The sequence below is a fragment of the Melanotaenia boesemani genome, chromosome 19 (assembly GCF_017639745.1).
Source record: "Melanotaenia boesemani isolate fMelBoe1 chromosome 19, fMelBoe1.pri, whole genome shotgun sequence".
In the NCBI taxonomy this organism is placed as follows: domain Eukaryota; kingdom Metazoa; phylum Chordata; class Actinopteri; order Atheriniformes; family Melanotaeniidae; genus Melanotaenia; species Melanotaenia boesemani.
This window is the reverse complement of record NC_055700.1, coordinates 30,420,028-30,434,861: the sequence shown is the minus strand read 5'-3', so window position 1 is coordinate 30,434,861 and position 14,834 is coordinate 30,420,028. Positions and strand designations below refer to the sequence as shown.

Sequence of the window (14,834 nt, the reverse complement as noted above, 5' to 3'; positions counted from 1 at the left end):
ACAGTAGTCAGGAGTACTGAGTAACTGTGTAAAGTGGAATTAAAACCAGAAGTAAATTATTTCCAGATCTCAACCAGCCATATTTTATTCCCTGTTAAACATTACCAACACATCACATGGTGGAACGGAGACATTTCATCATGTGATGGACCATCTGAGCCCATAGTGAATCTGATGCAGCAACACGTCTGGAAAAAGTAGTTCCAGGGTGCTGTTCGACACGGTATAAAAAGTAGTTCCAGGGTGGTGTTCGGCAAGGTGTAAAAAGTAGTTCCAGGGTGCTGTTCGACACGGTATAAAAAGTAGTTCCAGGGTGATGTTCGGCATGGTGTAAAAAGTAGTTCCAGGGTGATGTTCGGCACGGTGTAAAAAGTAGTTCCAGGGTGATGTTCGACACGGTATAAAAAGTTGTTCCAGGGTGATGTTCGGCATGGTGTAAAAAGTAGTTCCAGGGTGATGTTCGACACGGTATAAAAAGTAGTTTCAGGGTGATGTTCATCATGGTGTAAAAAGTAGTTCCAGGGTGATGTTCATCATGGTGTAAAAAGTAGTTCCAGGGTGATGTTCATCATGGTGTAATAAAGTAGTTCCAGGGTGATGTTCGACACGGTATAAAAAGTAGTTTCAGGGTGATGTTCATCATGGTGTAAAAAGTAGTTTCAGGGTGATGTTCGGCTCGGTGTAAAAAGTAGTTCCAGGGTGATGTTCAGCACGGTGTAAAAAGTAGTTCCAGGGTGATGTTCATCATGGTGTAAAAAGTAGTTCCAGGGTGATGTTCATCATGGTGTAAAAAGTAGTTCCAGGGTGATGTTCGGCTCAGTGTAAAAGGTAGTTCCAGGGTGATGTTCATCATGGTGTAAAAAGTAGTTCCAGGGTGATGTTCAGCATGGTGTAAAAATTAGTTCCAGGGTGATGTTCTGCTCGGTGTAAAAAGTAGTTCCAGGGTGGTGTTCAGCATGGTGTAAAAAGTAGTTCCAGGGTGGTGTTCAGCATGGTGTAAAAAGTAGTTCCAGGGTGATGTTCAGCATGGTGTAAAAAGTAGTTCCAGTGTGATGTTCATCATGGTGTAAAAAGTAGTTCCAGTGTGATGTTCATCATGGTGTAAGAAGTAGTTCCAGGGTGATGTTCAGCATGGTGTAAAAATTAGTTCCAGGGTGATGTTCTGCTCGGTGTAAAAAGTAGTTCCAGGGTGGTGTTCAGCATGGTGTAAAAAGTAGTTCCAGGGTGGTGTTCAGCATGGTGTAAAAAGTAGTTCCAGGGTGATGTTCTGCTCGGTGTAAAAATTAGTTCCAGGGTGATGTTCTGCTCGGTATAAAAAGTAGTTCCAGGGTGGTGTTCAGCATGGTGTAAAAATTAGTTCCAGGGTGATGTTCTGCTCGGTGTAAAAAGTAGTTCCAGGGTGGTGTTCAGCATGGTGTAAAAAGTAGTTCCAGGGTGGTGTTCAGCATGGTGTAAAAAGTAGTTCCAGGGTGATGTTCAGCATGGTGTAAAAAGTAGTTCCAGTGTGATGTTCATCATGGTGTAAAAAGTAGTTCCAGGGTGATGTTCAGCATGGTGTAAAAAGTAGTTCCAGTGTGATGTTCATCATGGTGTAAAAAGTAGTTCCAGGGTGATGTTCAGCATGGTGTAAAAAGTAGTTCCAGTGTGATGTTCATCATGGTGTAAAAAGTAGTTCCAGTGTGATGTTCATCATGGTGTAAGAAGTAGTTCCAGGGTGATGTTCATCATGGTGTAAAAAGTAGTTCCAGTGTGATGTTCATCATGGTGTAAGAAGTAGTTCCAGTGTGATGTTCATCATGGTGTAAAAAGTAGTTCCAGTGTGATGTTCATCATGGTGTAAAAAGTAGTTCCAGTGTGATGTTCATCATGGTGTAAAAAGTAGTTCCAGGGTGATGTTCAGCACGGTGTAAAAAGGATCGACTGATACATCAGCCAGCCAATATATGAGGCCGATTTTTGTGTTTCTTTTTACTAGCATCGGCCGATATGTGGGTGCATTTTGGTGTGGTATCCAGATTGACTGTGCAGTCAGAGCGGAGCTGCAGTACTCCTCCCCCTCCAGCAGAGGGCTGCTGGACATCCTGCTGCATCAGCTTCAAAACAATGCTGAGTTTTAAACTTGCTGGACTTTATTGAGAACACTAGCGGAAATTATATTGTCTTCAGATCTCTGACAGCGGAATGATTTCACGCAGCAACAGATCGATCATAGTGATCAGCTGATATAGCAGATGACAGTTACCTTCCACTGATCCATAAAGTCCAATAAGAGTTTCAGTAAAAACTTCAACGACTTCGATACCGGCTTGTTTTATTCCATGAAGTCCAAAAGTGGCTGCAGCACAAAGCTGGAAAAACCTCAGATACCTGCAGCAGGAGCTGATACCAGAGGCCTCGTTTCTAAAGCTGGCATAGGTACAAAAACCAGCGTACGGCAAATAGAGTCAGCTTTAGGGATTTTTAAAAACCAAACTTGACGGGAAAATGTTCCTACCTCTACGGCAACTCTGACCCTGGCAAATGCACATCATCTAGAGAAACGGGAAATGGCGGCACCATCGGTCCAGAAAAAACTCAAGGAGATGATGAGGTGGAGAGTCTGCTGCCAACATTTCTGGCCTCACCCTCTCCAACCACAAGCTGCAGCACCGCCCACCCAGCTGGAGCACCACCCACCCAGCTGGAGCACCCAGCAACTAGAAAGAAATATTATTTAACACTAAATAAACTGCTACCAGTCTCGGATGTATCTGTATATATTTATTTATACATTAAAACAAAAGACTACATTACCAGCATCATTACCGTCATTTAGCAGCTTTTCTTCAGAAAGATTTACTGCCGAAGGTCCCAGCTGGAAGGTGTTACTGTTACCCCCTGTGGGATTTGAACTTCCATCTCCTGCATGGCAGACGGATGTTCTACTGACTAAGATATCCAGCCACCAGTCTGACTGTAGACCAGTAGGGTTACTGGTCTACAACCAGTCAGGGTTACTGGTCTGATGTCACGTGCACCCATTTTAGAGTTGATTCTGGTTTATAAATGGAAACAGGTGTGGGAAATGTGTGCGCACGCTTTTATGAATCTGAAAGTTGAAGCATTTGCTTTTTACACTGCCTGTAGTTTGCTTTGCTACACACAGTAGCAAAGTTCTGGATGGGACTTCTAAATCCTGGTCTTAGCCTCATAGTATACAGTGTAGATTGTCATGACAGTATTTTTCTTGCCTTCTTTCCACGTGCTGCTTTGTATACGAGGGCAGCGTGCATGTGATTGATACGGCTGCGATGCGAAGAGAAGGAAAGAATATTTCTATTTTTGTACTGGTGAAAGGTCTGGACTGCAGGCAGGCCAGTTCAGCAGCCGGACTCTTCTCCTGTGAAGCCATGCTGCTGTGATGGATGCAGGATGTGGTTCAGCATCGTCTTGCTGAAATCTGCAAGGTCTTCCCTGAAAGAGACGTTGTCTGGATGGAGCAGATGTTGCTCTAAAACCTCCATGTACTTTTCAGCATTGATGGAGCTTCACAGATGTGGAAGCTGCCCACGCCATAGGCACTAATGCAGCCCCATCCCATCAGAGATGCAGCTTTTCACCTGTCCACTGATAACAAGCTGGATGCTCCCTCTCCTCTTTAGTCTGCAGGACACGCCGTCCATGCTTTCCACAAACTAGTTCACATCTTCATCCAGGTTTCCACTTTGCCTCAGACCATTTTAAATGAGCTTTGGTCCAGAGAAGACGGAAGAAGCTGGTTCTGGATCCTCTTCACATCTGGCTTCTTCTCTGCATGATGGAGCTTTAACCTGCATTAGTGGGTTTCAGGGTGAACTGTGTTCACAGACAGTGGTTTCTGGACGTCTTCCTGAGTCCATGCAGTGGTTTCCAGTAGAGAATCATGTCTGCTTTTAATGCAGAAGATCACCAGCATCCAGCCTTGTCCCATGCACACAGAGATTCCTCCTGATTCTCTGAATCTTCTGATGATATTCTACACTGTAGATGGTGGATCTTCAAAGTCTGAGGAACATTTTTCTGAAATTGTTCCAGTTTTAGATCCAGTTTGTCTCAGATTGGTGAAGCTCTGTCCATCTTTCCATCTGAGAGACTCTGCCTCTCTGAAATGCTCCTTTAAACCAGTCATGTTACCGACCTGTTGCCAGGTAACCTGGTTAGTTGTCCGATGCTCCTCCAGGTGTTTCTGGTTTGTACCAGGTACTTTTCCAGCCTTTTGTTGCTCCTGTTCCAACTTTTTCCATCAGATTCACTATCAGCTCATATTTTCATCTCATGGTGAAACGTCTCAGTTTCATCCTCTGACATGATGTTTATGTTATTTTTAGTTAATTTGCTCTAGCAAACTTGTTCAAACAGGCTTTAGGGTGTATACCAGTGTTTCTGATGCTGTACAGGTTTAATCTTTTCCTCAGATCTGAGGGTCATCCAGTTTCTGGCCTTATCGATGATGATGATGAAGAATATGGTGGCTTGTTGCTGTTGTTGTCTGACAGACGGTGGAAAAGCTTCTTGATCTTTTGGGAACTCTGGACCGATGGATCGATGAGACTCCTCCTGTTGACCAGCCTTCACGCTTCGGGAATAAGGCCTACAGAACCTGGTTCGCTAAACTCGAGCAGGTTGGTGCGCACGTTTTCCCTCGTGCATCCGTGCTTATAGGATGTGTGACGCCCTGCAGGTAGAGGATGATGTGTGTTTGTACAGGAAGCAGAGGCCTTGGTGTTGGCAGTGCTCCCTGCTGACAGAAGTGCTGCAGCTCCAGAGATCGGCGTCTATCTGAAGGAGTCTGTGGGGAACCCGACCAGGATAGACTACGGGACAGGTAACAACACCTTCCAAGCTGCTGCCACTAATGGTCCTCCAGAAGAACAATGTCACTACAGCAAGCACTAAAATTCCCACTCATACACTACGGAAAAGGGTCCAATAAAAACCATTAAATAAAGAACAGAACCCAAAATATAAGCTTTAACAAAATAATAAAAATAAAAAAAAAATCAAATGTACCTGTTTTAAGAAGTTCTGGCCTGGAGAAGATCTGGATCTGCAGTCTGAGGGAAGCAGAGGATGCTTCTGGCTTTCCTCACCACCTCCTGCTCACGTGCAGCAGCAAATATCTACAATCCGGTGTTTTAATATTAATTTTAGAGCCATTCAGCAGTTTCTGAGCTAAAATCGGTGGTTGGCAGCGTTAAGGCAGATTAATTCACTAATTAAAGTCTAGATGCGTTCCAGGACCCTGAAAATCCCTCATCAGCAAATAAACAGACCAGTAACCCTAAATGTAGACCAGTCGGGGTTACTGGTCTGACTGTAGACCAGTCCGGGTTACTGGTCTGACTGTAGACCAGTCAGGGTTACTGGAGTTAGGGTTACTGGTCTGATTGTAGACCAGTCCGGACTGTAGACCAGTCGGGGTTACTGATCTGACTGTAGACCAGTTAGAGTTACTGGTCTGACTGTAGACCAGTCCGGGTTACTGGTCTGACTGTAGACCAGTCAGGGTTACTGATCTGACTGTAGACCAGTTAGAGTTACTGGTCTGACTGTAGACCAGTCCGGGTTACTGGTCTGACTGTAGACCAGTCGGGGTTACTGGTCTGACTGTAGACCAGTCGGGGTTACTGGTCTGATTGTAGACCAGTCCGGGTTACTGGTCTGACTGTAGACCAGTCGGGGTTACTGGTCTGATTGTAGACCAGTCCGGGTTACTGATCTGACTGTAGACCAGTCGGGGTTACTGGTCTGACTGTAGACCAGTTAGGGTTACTGGTCTGACTGTAGACCAGTTAGGGTTACTGGTCTGACTGTAGACCAGTCGGGGTTACTGGTCTGACTGTAGACCAGTCCGGGTTACTGATCTGACTGTAGACCAGTCGAGGTTACTGGTCTGACTGTAGACCAGTCGGGGTTACTGGTCTGACTGTAGACCAGTCCGGGTTACTGGTCTGACTGTAGACCAGTCAGGGTTACTGGAGTTAGGGTTACTGGTCTGATTGTAGACCAGTCCGGACTGTAGACCAGTCGGGGTTACTGATGTGACTGTAGACCAGTTAGAGTTACTGGTCTGACTGTAGACCAGTCCGGGTTACTGGTCTGACTGTAGACCAGTCGGGGTTACTGGTCTGACTGTAGACCAGTCGGGGTTACTGGTCTGACTGTAGACCAGTCCGGGTTACTGGTCTGACTGTAGACCAGTCCGGGTTACTGGTCTGACTGTAGACCAGTCGGGGTTACTGGTCTGACTGTAGACCAGTTAGAGTTACTGGTCTGACTGTAGACCAGTCCGGGTTACTGGTCTGACTGTAGACCAGTCGGGGTTACTGGTCTGACTGTAGACCAGTTAGGGTTACTGGTCTGACTGTAGACCAGTTAGGGTTACCGGTTTGACTGTAGACCAGTCCGGGTTACTGATCTGACTGTAGACCAGTCGGGGTTACTGGTCTGACTGTAGACCAGTCCGGGTTACTGATCTGACTGTAGACCAGTCGAGGTTACTGGTCTGACTGTAGACCAGTCGGGGTTACTGGTCTGACTGTAGACCAGTCCGGGTTACTGGTCTGACTGTAGACCAGTCAGGGTTACTGGAGTTAGGGTTACTGGTCTGATTGTAGACCAGTCCGGACTGTAGACCAGTCGGGGTTACTGATCTGACTGTAGACCAGTTAGAGTTACTGGTCTGACTGTAGACCAGTCCGGGTTACTGGTCTGACTGTAGACCAGTCGGGGTTACTGGTCTGACTGTAGACCAGTCGGGGTTACTGGTCTGACTGTAGACCAGTCCGGGTTACTGGTCTGACTGTAGACCAGTCGGGGTTACTGGTCTGACTGTAGACCAGTTAGAGTTACTGGTCTGACTGTAGACCAGTCCGGGTTACTGGTCTGACTGTAGACCAGTCGGGGTTACTGGTCTGACTGTAGACCAGTTAGGGTTACTGGTCTGACTGTAGACCAGTTAGGGTTACCGGTTTGACTGTAGACCAGTCCGGGTTACTGATCTGACTGTAGACCAGTCGGGGTTACTGGTCTGACTGTAGACCAGTCCGGGTTACTGATCTGACTGTAGACCAGTCGGGGTTACTGGTCTGACTGTAGACCAGTCGGGGTTACTGGTCTGACTGGTCCCAGCCTTGCATGGAGGCTGTTTGGAGGATCGTCACACGTGCAGCTGCCGTAGTTCCTGAACTTTGTGACCAGGTAAAAAGTGTCCAACATCTGTCAAAATCTGCCATTTTTCTCCATAACCTTCAGGATCGGTAGCATCTTCATCACCTTCAGCAGGGATTCCAGTTGTGGTCCTGGAGGGCTTCTCTCCAGGAGGATGTCTGAAACCTGCAGGGTGGCAGCCTTCCTGGACCATAACTGGACATCCCTGAGCTACAGCATCGTTATCGAGCCCACTTCCCTCATTTGTCATCGCATGTTGGTGTTCAGTTACCAGCAGAATGGTGGACCGTGGTTTCCTGACACATAGAGGGACGTCTCTGTCTTCTCAGGTCATGAAGCAGCTTTCGCGGCGTTCCTTTGCTGCCTCTGTAAGGTCGGAGCGCTCAGGGTAGACGATCAGTTGGCTATCGTCTTTAAAGTTTTTAACAGGTGAGAATTTACTGGTAAATTTGGTGATGAATATTAACACCAACTCTGACACCGACACTGCTGCTTACTGGGTCTCTGTTTTTTTCCAGGTATCTCTCAGTGATGCGGAAGCTGCAGAGGACCTACAGGATGGAGCCTGCTGGGAGCCAGGGGGTGTGGGGGCTGGATGACTTCCAGTTTCTGCCCTTCATATGGGGAAGTTCCCAGCTTGTAGGTGAGACTGCTTGTTAGCACAATTATCCAACCAGCCAATCACACAGCAGCATCAGAATGATGAAGACAGAGTATTTAAAAGACTTTGAACGTGGCATGGCTGTTGGTCTCAGTATTTACTGGGATTTCCACCCACAACCATCTCCAGGGTTTCCAGAGATGGTCTGAAGAAGAGAAAATATCCAGAGCAGCAGTTGTCTGGACCAGGATGCAGCAGAAGACACACCGGGTGCCTCCTGCCAGCTAAGAACAGGAAACTGAGGCTACAATTCACACACACTCACCAACACTGGACAATAGAAGATGGAGAAACGTTGCTGGTCTGATGAGTCTCCATTTCAGCTCCACATTCAGATGCTCGGCTCAGAATCTGCTGGAAACATCATGAAAACATGGATCCATCCTGCCTTGGATCAACGCTTCAGGCTGCTGCTGGTGTAATGGTGGGGGGAGGTTTTCTTGGTCCACTTTGGGCCCCTTAGTACCAACGTGGCCTGGTTTAACCAGCACAGCCTACCTGAGTATTGTTGCTGACCATGTCCATCCCTTTATGACCACAGTGGAGCATCTTCTGATGCTACTTCCAGCAGGATAATGCACCATGTCACAAAGCTCAGATCATCTCCACCTGCTTTCTAGAACATGACGATGAGTTCACTGGACTCCAACGGCCTCCACAGCCACCAGATCTCAGTCCAGTAGAGCAGCTTTGGGATGTGGTGGAACGGGAGATTCTCATCATGGATGCAGCCGACAAACCTGCAGCAACTGTGTGATGCTGTCATGTTGATATGGAGAAAACCTCTGAAGAAGGTTTCCTCCACCTGCTTCATCTATCACACCAGGACTAAAGCAGTTCTGGAGGAATTCACTTCTGGTCATCCAGGGTTGGGTTGCAGGGGCAGCACCTAATCCCTCTTCCCAGCCACTTCTTCATGCTCCCTGGCAGGGCATGCCAAGGCATTTCCAGCCCAGCCGAGACATAGTCCATCTAGCATGTCCTGGATCTTCACTAGGACCTCCTCTTGGTTGACTTGTTCAGAAAACCTCCCCAGGGAGGTGTCCAGGAGGCATCCAGACCAGATGCCTGAGCCACCTCTTGTGGCTCCTCTGGATGTGGAGGAGCAGCAGTTCCACTCTGATCTCCTCCTGGATGACTGAGCTTCTCACCCTGTCTAAGAATAATAACCTTTATTAGTCCCTCAGTGGGGAGAGTGTTCAGGGAGAGTCCAGGTCCAGCATAAATATGTAAAAGAACAACAGAAAAATTGAAAAAATAAAGAATAATGCTTGAATTATAAACAAGAGCCTTACAATAAAACAGTCAGCAGCCAGACCATCATTCTGCTGCTGTGATGCTGGACAGGACGAGGTAGGAAAATCCCAAAACAGCACACATAGACTGGTAGGTAGACTATCCTCCTCTCCACAACCCCTGAATAGACCTTACCAGGAGTGTGATCCCCGTAGTTGGAGCACACCCACCAGTCCCCCATCCTGTTGTTTTATACCCTGAAAAGGAACTCAGACCTCTAACTAGTGCCCTTTCATTATTTTACTATGAAAAGTGTTTTACTGAATGCAGCATCAGTGACAAAATGTTAGAAACCAAACATATGGTCCTGAGCCCCCTGAAATGATCCACCTTATTTTGACCTAAATAAGTCAGTTTGTCCAACTTTTCAGTCACTTGAGCTGCAGTTTCATCCTGTCTTCAACTAATCAGTTTAAATGGACATTTTTTATCAGGGAGGAAGCAAAGGCAACACCTGATCTGACTAAGTCCAAAAGTCATCATCTACCAGCCTTCCAACACCCATAAAGATCACTCAAACACACACACGGGTCCTGGTAAAAATCATGCATCTTTTGTGTGTGGGTTTTATAGGCAGGCAGAGAGGACTGGGATGTGATGTAATAGCAGTTTCCAAACACTAGAGGTCATCAGTCTAACATCAAACACCGGCCAGCCATCAACAATGATTCCTCTGTTAAAAATTTAAACGCTAAATCTGTGTTTAAATGATGAATTCAGATCCATGAATAGGAGGGAGATGGTTGGAGTCTCATGTTGAAGCTGATTTTTACTTCCTGGTTTAAAAATAACTTGTGTAAAAAACACAATCTGCTTATTTGTACTGTGTTGTAGTAAAGCATGTTTCCTCATAGTTCTGGTATTGTTGATCTAAGACCACCCTGTGTCATTATGTCTGGTTTTGATCTGGATTTCCTGAGTGCTGGGAGGTGGCGTAGAATGGCGACCCCTGGTGGCGGCCATGTTGACCTACAGTCTGATCTCCCCTTAGATCACCCGACGCTGGAGCCGCGACACTTCATTGAGGACAGGGTGGTGAATGAGCAGCACCAGGACTACATGTTTCTGGACTGCATCAAGTTCATAAACGAGGTGGGAGAAAGAAACTGTCCACTGGGATCCTGGGAGCGGGTCAGAGCTGCACCTTCTTCTTCTTCTTAGTCTTCTTATTACTCTTTTAATCATGACAGTACTGGATGGAGGTGATATTACATATAGTGATTCATTCATCCATCTTCTATATCGCAGGGAAGCTAGAGCCCATCCCAGCAATTAACAGGCGAGAGGCAGGTACACCTGGACAGGTACACCTGGACAGGTACACCTGGACAGGTCATCAGTCCAGCACAGAGAGACAAACAACCACTCACTCTTAGGGAGGCTTTAGAGAGACCAGTTAACCTGACATCATCTCTGGATGGCGGGAGGAAGCTGGAGATAACCCACGCACACACGGGAGGCAAGCCGAGCCGATTCTGCACCACCCAAATAGTGACATCATTTTTATTATCATCGGTGTACAACGAGACCGTTCCTTTAGCTCATTTATTCATTTTATGGTAAAGTATTATTGCTGTAATGAGGCTTAAGTCTGTTATTTTCTTTTTTTAACCACATCAAACACTAGGTCTTTATTCTCTAAGTTTTATTTTATTTTTTTAATAATATAAATAAATTTTTAACAGATTAATTCATTTTCTTTTACATAAGTAAAATATCTCTTGCTGTCTTTTACTCTATTGTGATGAAAAAAGAATTGAAAGCTTGAAAGTTTCAGGGAAGGAGAAGCTGATAAATTCAAATCTAAAAACCTGCAGGTTTCTAAATGAGAAGCTGCTGTTTCATCAGAGAACTTTCCTCGTGGCTGTGAGTGGAAAACAAAGTGGAAAAGTGGATCTTTGAAGACATTTTTCTGTCTCAGAACTTCATCTCTCGTCCCTGAAATAATGGAAATGAATCAGATTGATTTGGTCTTCATGGTGAAAATAATCAGAGAAATGGAAGCGTTTCTGTGTTAGAATCTGATGTTTTCACGTTTTTATTCTGATGAAATGTTGATCAGATATTGATGTGTGATGACGACATGTTGGTCCAGATTCAGATGCTGGGATTAAATAGTTTGACTCGGGCTGAATTAGTTTTTTTCCAGGAAAAGGAAGATGGGGAGGGAGGGGGCCGATGGATGTAGTTGGTATCATGCCAGAACAGGAACTGTGTGCTTTGTTTGGGGTTTTAGGAGGAAAACGAAGGGAAGTGGAGGAAGCTGTAACTGAGGCAGCTACATCCTTTTCCCAGCTCAAACCACCTTCATCTCTGCTTTCCTCTCCTCTTCTGCCTCCACGTTGGCCTCCCTCCTCCTGACGGTCCTCACCGGTTCTCCATCTCCTTTCTGCTAGTTTTAATCTCACCATTTTCTTGGCTTGAATGTTTGACGCCTTCCACACAGTTGAACTTCGATCAGCAGTGTCTGGTTTTACTTCATGTTTCTGCTTTGTTTTGGACTTCAGCAGCGATGACATTTTACTTTCTACGTGAGGTCCAGCAGGCACATGACAGATGCTGAAAGTGAAGAAGACATCGTACGCAGATAGAGATGGTTTGCAGGGGTTTACCTCCATTTTATGCAGAACTCTGAGAAAGTGTTGTGCACAGTCTTTAATGGTGGTTTTAGATGACAGGTGCTTCACATTTCTCTTCTTCAGGTTGAGCTGTGTCGTATTGCTGCCCTCTACTTTAACATACTATCAGATCACGTTTCTCTCGCTCACATCTGCATGTTCAAAATCAGAAACAGGAAGTGAAGTGGATGATGTAAGGATATGAGGAAATGCAGAGGAGCCTTGTGATTGGTCCCAGTTGCATTAAAGTTGTTGTGATTGAACAAAGTTGCAAAGATGTGCAGTATTCATTAGAATTAGCTGAACTTGTGTTAAAAGTTGTGATTAAAACATGAGGACGACACAAATACAAACCCCAATTCCCAAAAAGGTCCGGACGCTTCGTAAAATTTAGATAAAATTGTAGCCAGTCTAGCGAACCATCCTGGTGTGGAGGCATTCAGTCCGACTGAGTCTTGTGGTCGAGACAAGGTGGAACTTTTTGGTTCAGTTCAGCAGAGGCAAAATTCACGAGGATTGGCTGAATCTGTGTTTAAAGGACGTATCTTTTTACATACATAAGGCAGTATCAATGAGGCCTAAAGCATTGCCCTCCCGCAACCGTGCATCCTCTATGTTGGCATGGACAGCACATCCACCAGAGGGCAGTGCAGAGGTCAAAGTTCACCTCCGAGTTCTGACGTCAGTTTCAGACAATAACAAACATGGAGACGGTGGAGCAGATCATGATGATGTTCATTCTCAGAGAGAGACGAGGCAGCATGGTAGACGGGGGTCTGTGTGGCCGTTTCCTCTTTCTTTCACTGGTCACGTCAGCGCTGCGTTTTTGGTGGTATTGTTCTGTTTGCTCTGTTGCCTTCAGGGCCTGAAATTAATTTTTCTAAACGGGATTTGGTGGGGGGGATTCCCTCCTACATGCTTCACATAGGGGGATTTCTCCACTTTGGGGGGGTTTTACCGGTGAGCTTAACTACGGTCCTGCAGTGTCCTACTCTCCACTCAGATTAATGCAGCTTCCATTTGTCTCTTTCTCCTTTCTTCCTCTCAGACATCTCTGGTCTCGTCTCCAGGCTCTAAACCTGCTCGCATATCCGTCTTTACCGACTTGATATAAAAACTTTATTCATTGCTGGAACTTGACTCTTTCAGCTGCATCAGTGTAATAAATCATCTCCCTCTAAACTCTGTTCTCTTGTCTATCTCCTCAACTCCATCTCTTTCTATTTGATAAGAGTCCCAGTAAAATCAAACTGGTCCTGGGGAGGGTCCAGCTCTGACTGAGTACCAGACTGGTGAGGTTTGTGTTACTCAGTGGATTTTTTAACTGTTCTCAATCCTCTGTTATGCTGAATCGATGTTCACGTGGTTTTAGGACTTCCTTGACAGTTTTGTTTTAATCTGATTATCATCTGTGCTCTGAATGAGTTACTTGGTGTTTATGGCAGATTCATCCATTACTAAGTAAAACAGGACTTGTAGCTCAGCTTTGTCCACATCTTTCGCAGGTGTACCTGTACTAGCTCGGTGCTTTCTGGCAGACCGTTTCATTCATGCAGCTACCATGGCTTGGTGCTTCTAGAAGGTTGCTCCATCTCTTCATTTAGTCTGAGACCGTTCATTTAGTCTGAGACCGTGACTAGGTTGATTTAGCCTGAGGCCACGACTAGGTTTATTTAGTCTGAGACGGTGACTAGGTTCATTTAGTCTGAGGCCATGACTAGGTTCATTTAGTCTGAGGCCATGACTAGGTTCATTTAGTCTGAGGCCATGACTAGGTTAATTTAGTCTGAGACCATGACTAGGTTAATTTAGTCTGAGACCATGACTAGGTTCATTTAGTCTGAGGCCATGACAAGGTTAATTTAGTCTGAGACCGTGACTAGGTTGATTTAGTCTGAGACCGTGACTAGGTTCATTTAGTCTGAGGCCATGACTAGGTTCATTTAGTCTGAGACCATGACTAGGTTCATTTAGTCTGAGACGGTGACTAGGTTCATTTAGTCTGAGGCCATGACTAGGTTCATTTAGTCTGAGACCGTGACTAGGTTCATTTAGTCTGAGACCGTGACTAGGTTCATTTAGTCTGAGGCCATGACTAGGTTAATTTAGTCTGAGACGGTGACTAGGTTGATTTAGTCTCAGACCATGACTAGGTTGATTTAGTCTGAGGCCATGACTAGGTTCATTTAGTCTGAGACGGTGACTAGGTTCATTTAGTCTGAGGCCATGACTAGGTTCATTTAGTCTGAGGCCATGACTAGGTTCATTTAGTCTGAGACGGTGACTAGGTTGATTTAGTCTGAGACTGTGACTAGGTTCATTTAGTCTGAGGCCATGACTAGGTTCATTTAGTCTGAGACGGTGACTAGGTTAATTTAGGCTGAGACCGTGACTAGGTTCATTTAGTCTGAGGCCATGACTAGGTACATTTAGTCTGAGACGGTGACTAGGTTGATTTAGTCTGAGACGGTGACTAGGTTGATTTAGTCTGAGACCATGACTAGGTTCATTTAGTCTGAGGCCATGACTAGGTTAATTTAGTCTGGGACGGTGACTAGGTTGATTTAGTCTGAGACCGTGACTAGGTTCATTTAGTCTGAGACCGTGACTAGGTTCATTTAGTCTGAGACCATGACTAGGTTCATTTAGTCTGAGATGGTGACTAGGTTGATTTAGTCTGAGACCATGACTAGGTTCATTTAGTCTGAGACGGTGACTAGGTTGATTTAGTCTGAGACCATGACTAGGTTGATTTAGTCTGAGGCCATGACTAGGTTCATTTAGTCTGAGACGGTGACTAGGTTCATTTAGTCTGAGGCCATGACTAGGTTCATTTAGTCTGAGGCCATGACTAGGTTCATTTAGTCTGAGACGGTGACTAGGTTGATTTAGTCTGAGACTGTGACTAGGTTCATTTAGTCTGAGGCCATGACTAGGTTCATTTAGTCTGAGACGGTGACTAGGTTCATTTAGGCTGAGACCGTGACTAGGTTTATTTAGTCTGAGGCCATGACTAGGTACATTTAGTCTGAGACGGTGACTAGGTTGATTTAGTCTGAGACGGTGACTAG

The 14,834-nt window shown here is 45.6% G+C and overlaps 1 protein-coding gene across 1 annotated transcript in view; it reads left to right on the top strand.

Annotated features, from left to right (window-relative positions):
* ptpa (protein phosphatase 2 phosphatase activator) overlaps positions 1–14,834 on the top strand; it is a 36,127-nt gene that overhangs the window by 1,923 nt on the left and 19,370 nt on the right. The window contains exons 4-8 of the mRNA XM_041969217.1: positions 4,515–4,640; positions 4,726–4,843; positions 7,518–7,617; positions 7,707–7,831; positions 10,137–10,237. Coding sequence (XP_041825151.1) covers positions 4,515–4,640; positions 4,726–4,843; positions 7,518–7,617; positions 7,707–7,831; positions 10,137–10,237 — 570 coding nt within the window. The remainder of the gene's footprint in view (positions 1–4,514; positions 4,641–4,725; positions 4,844–7,517; positions 7,618–7,706; positions 7,832–10,136; positions 10,238–14,834) is intronic.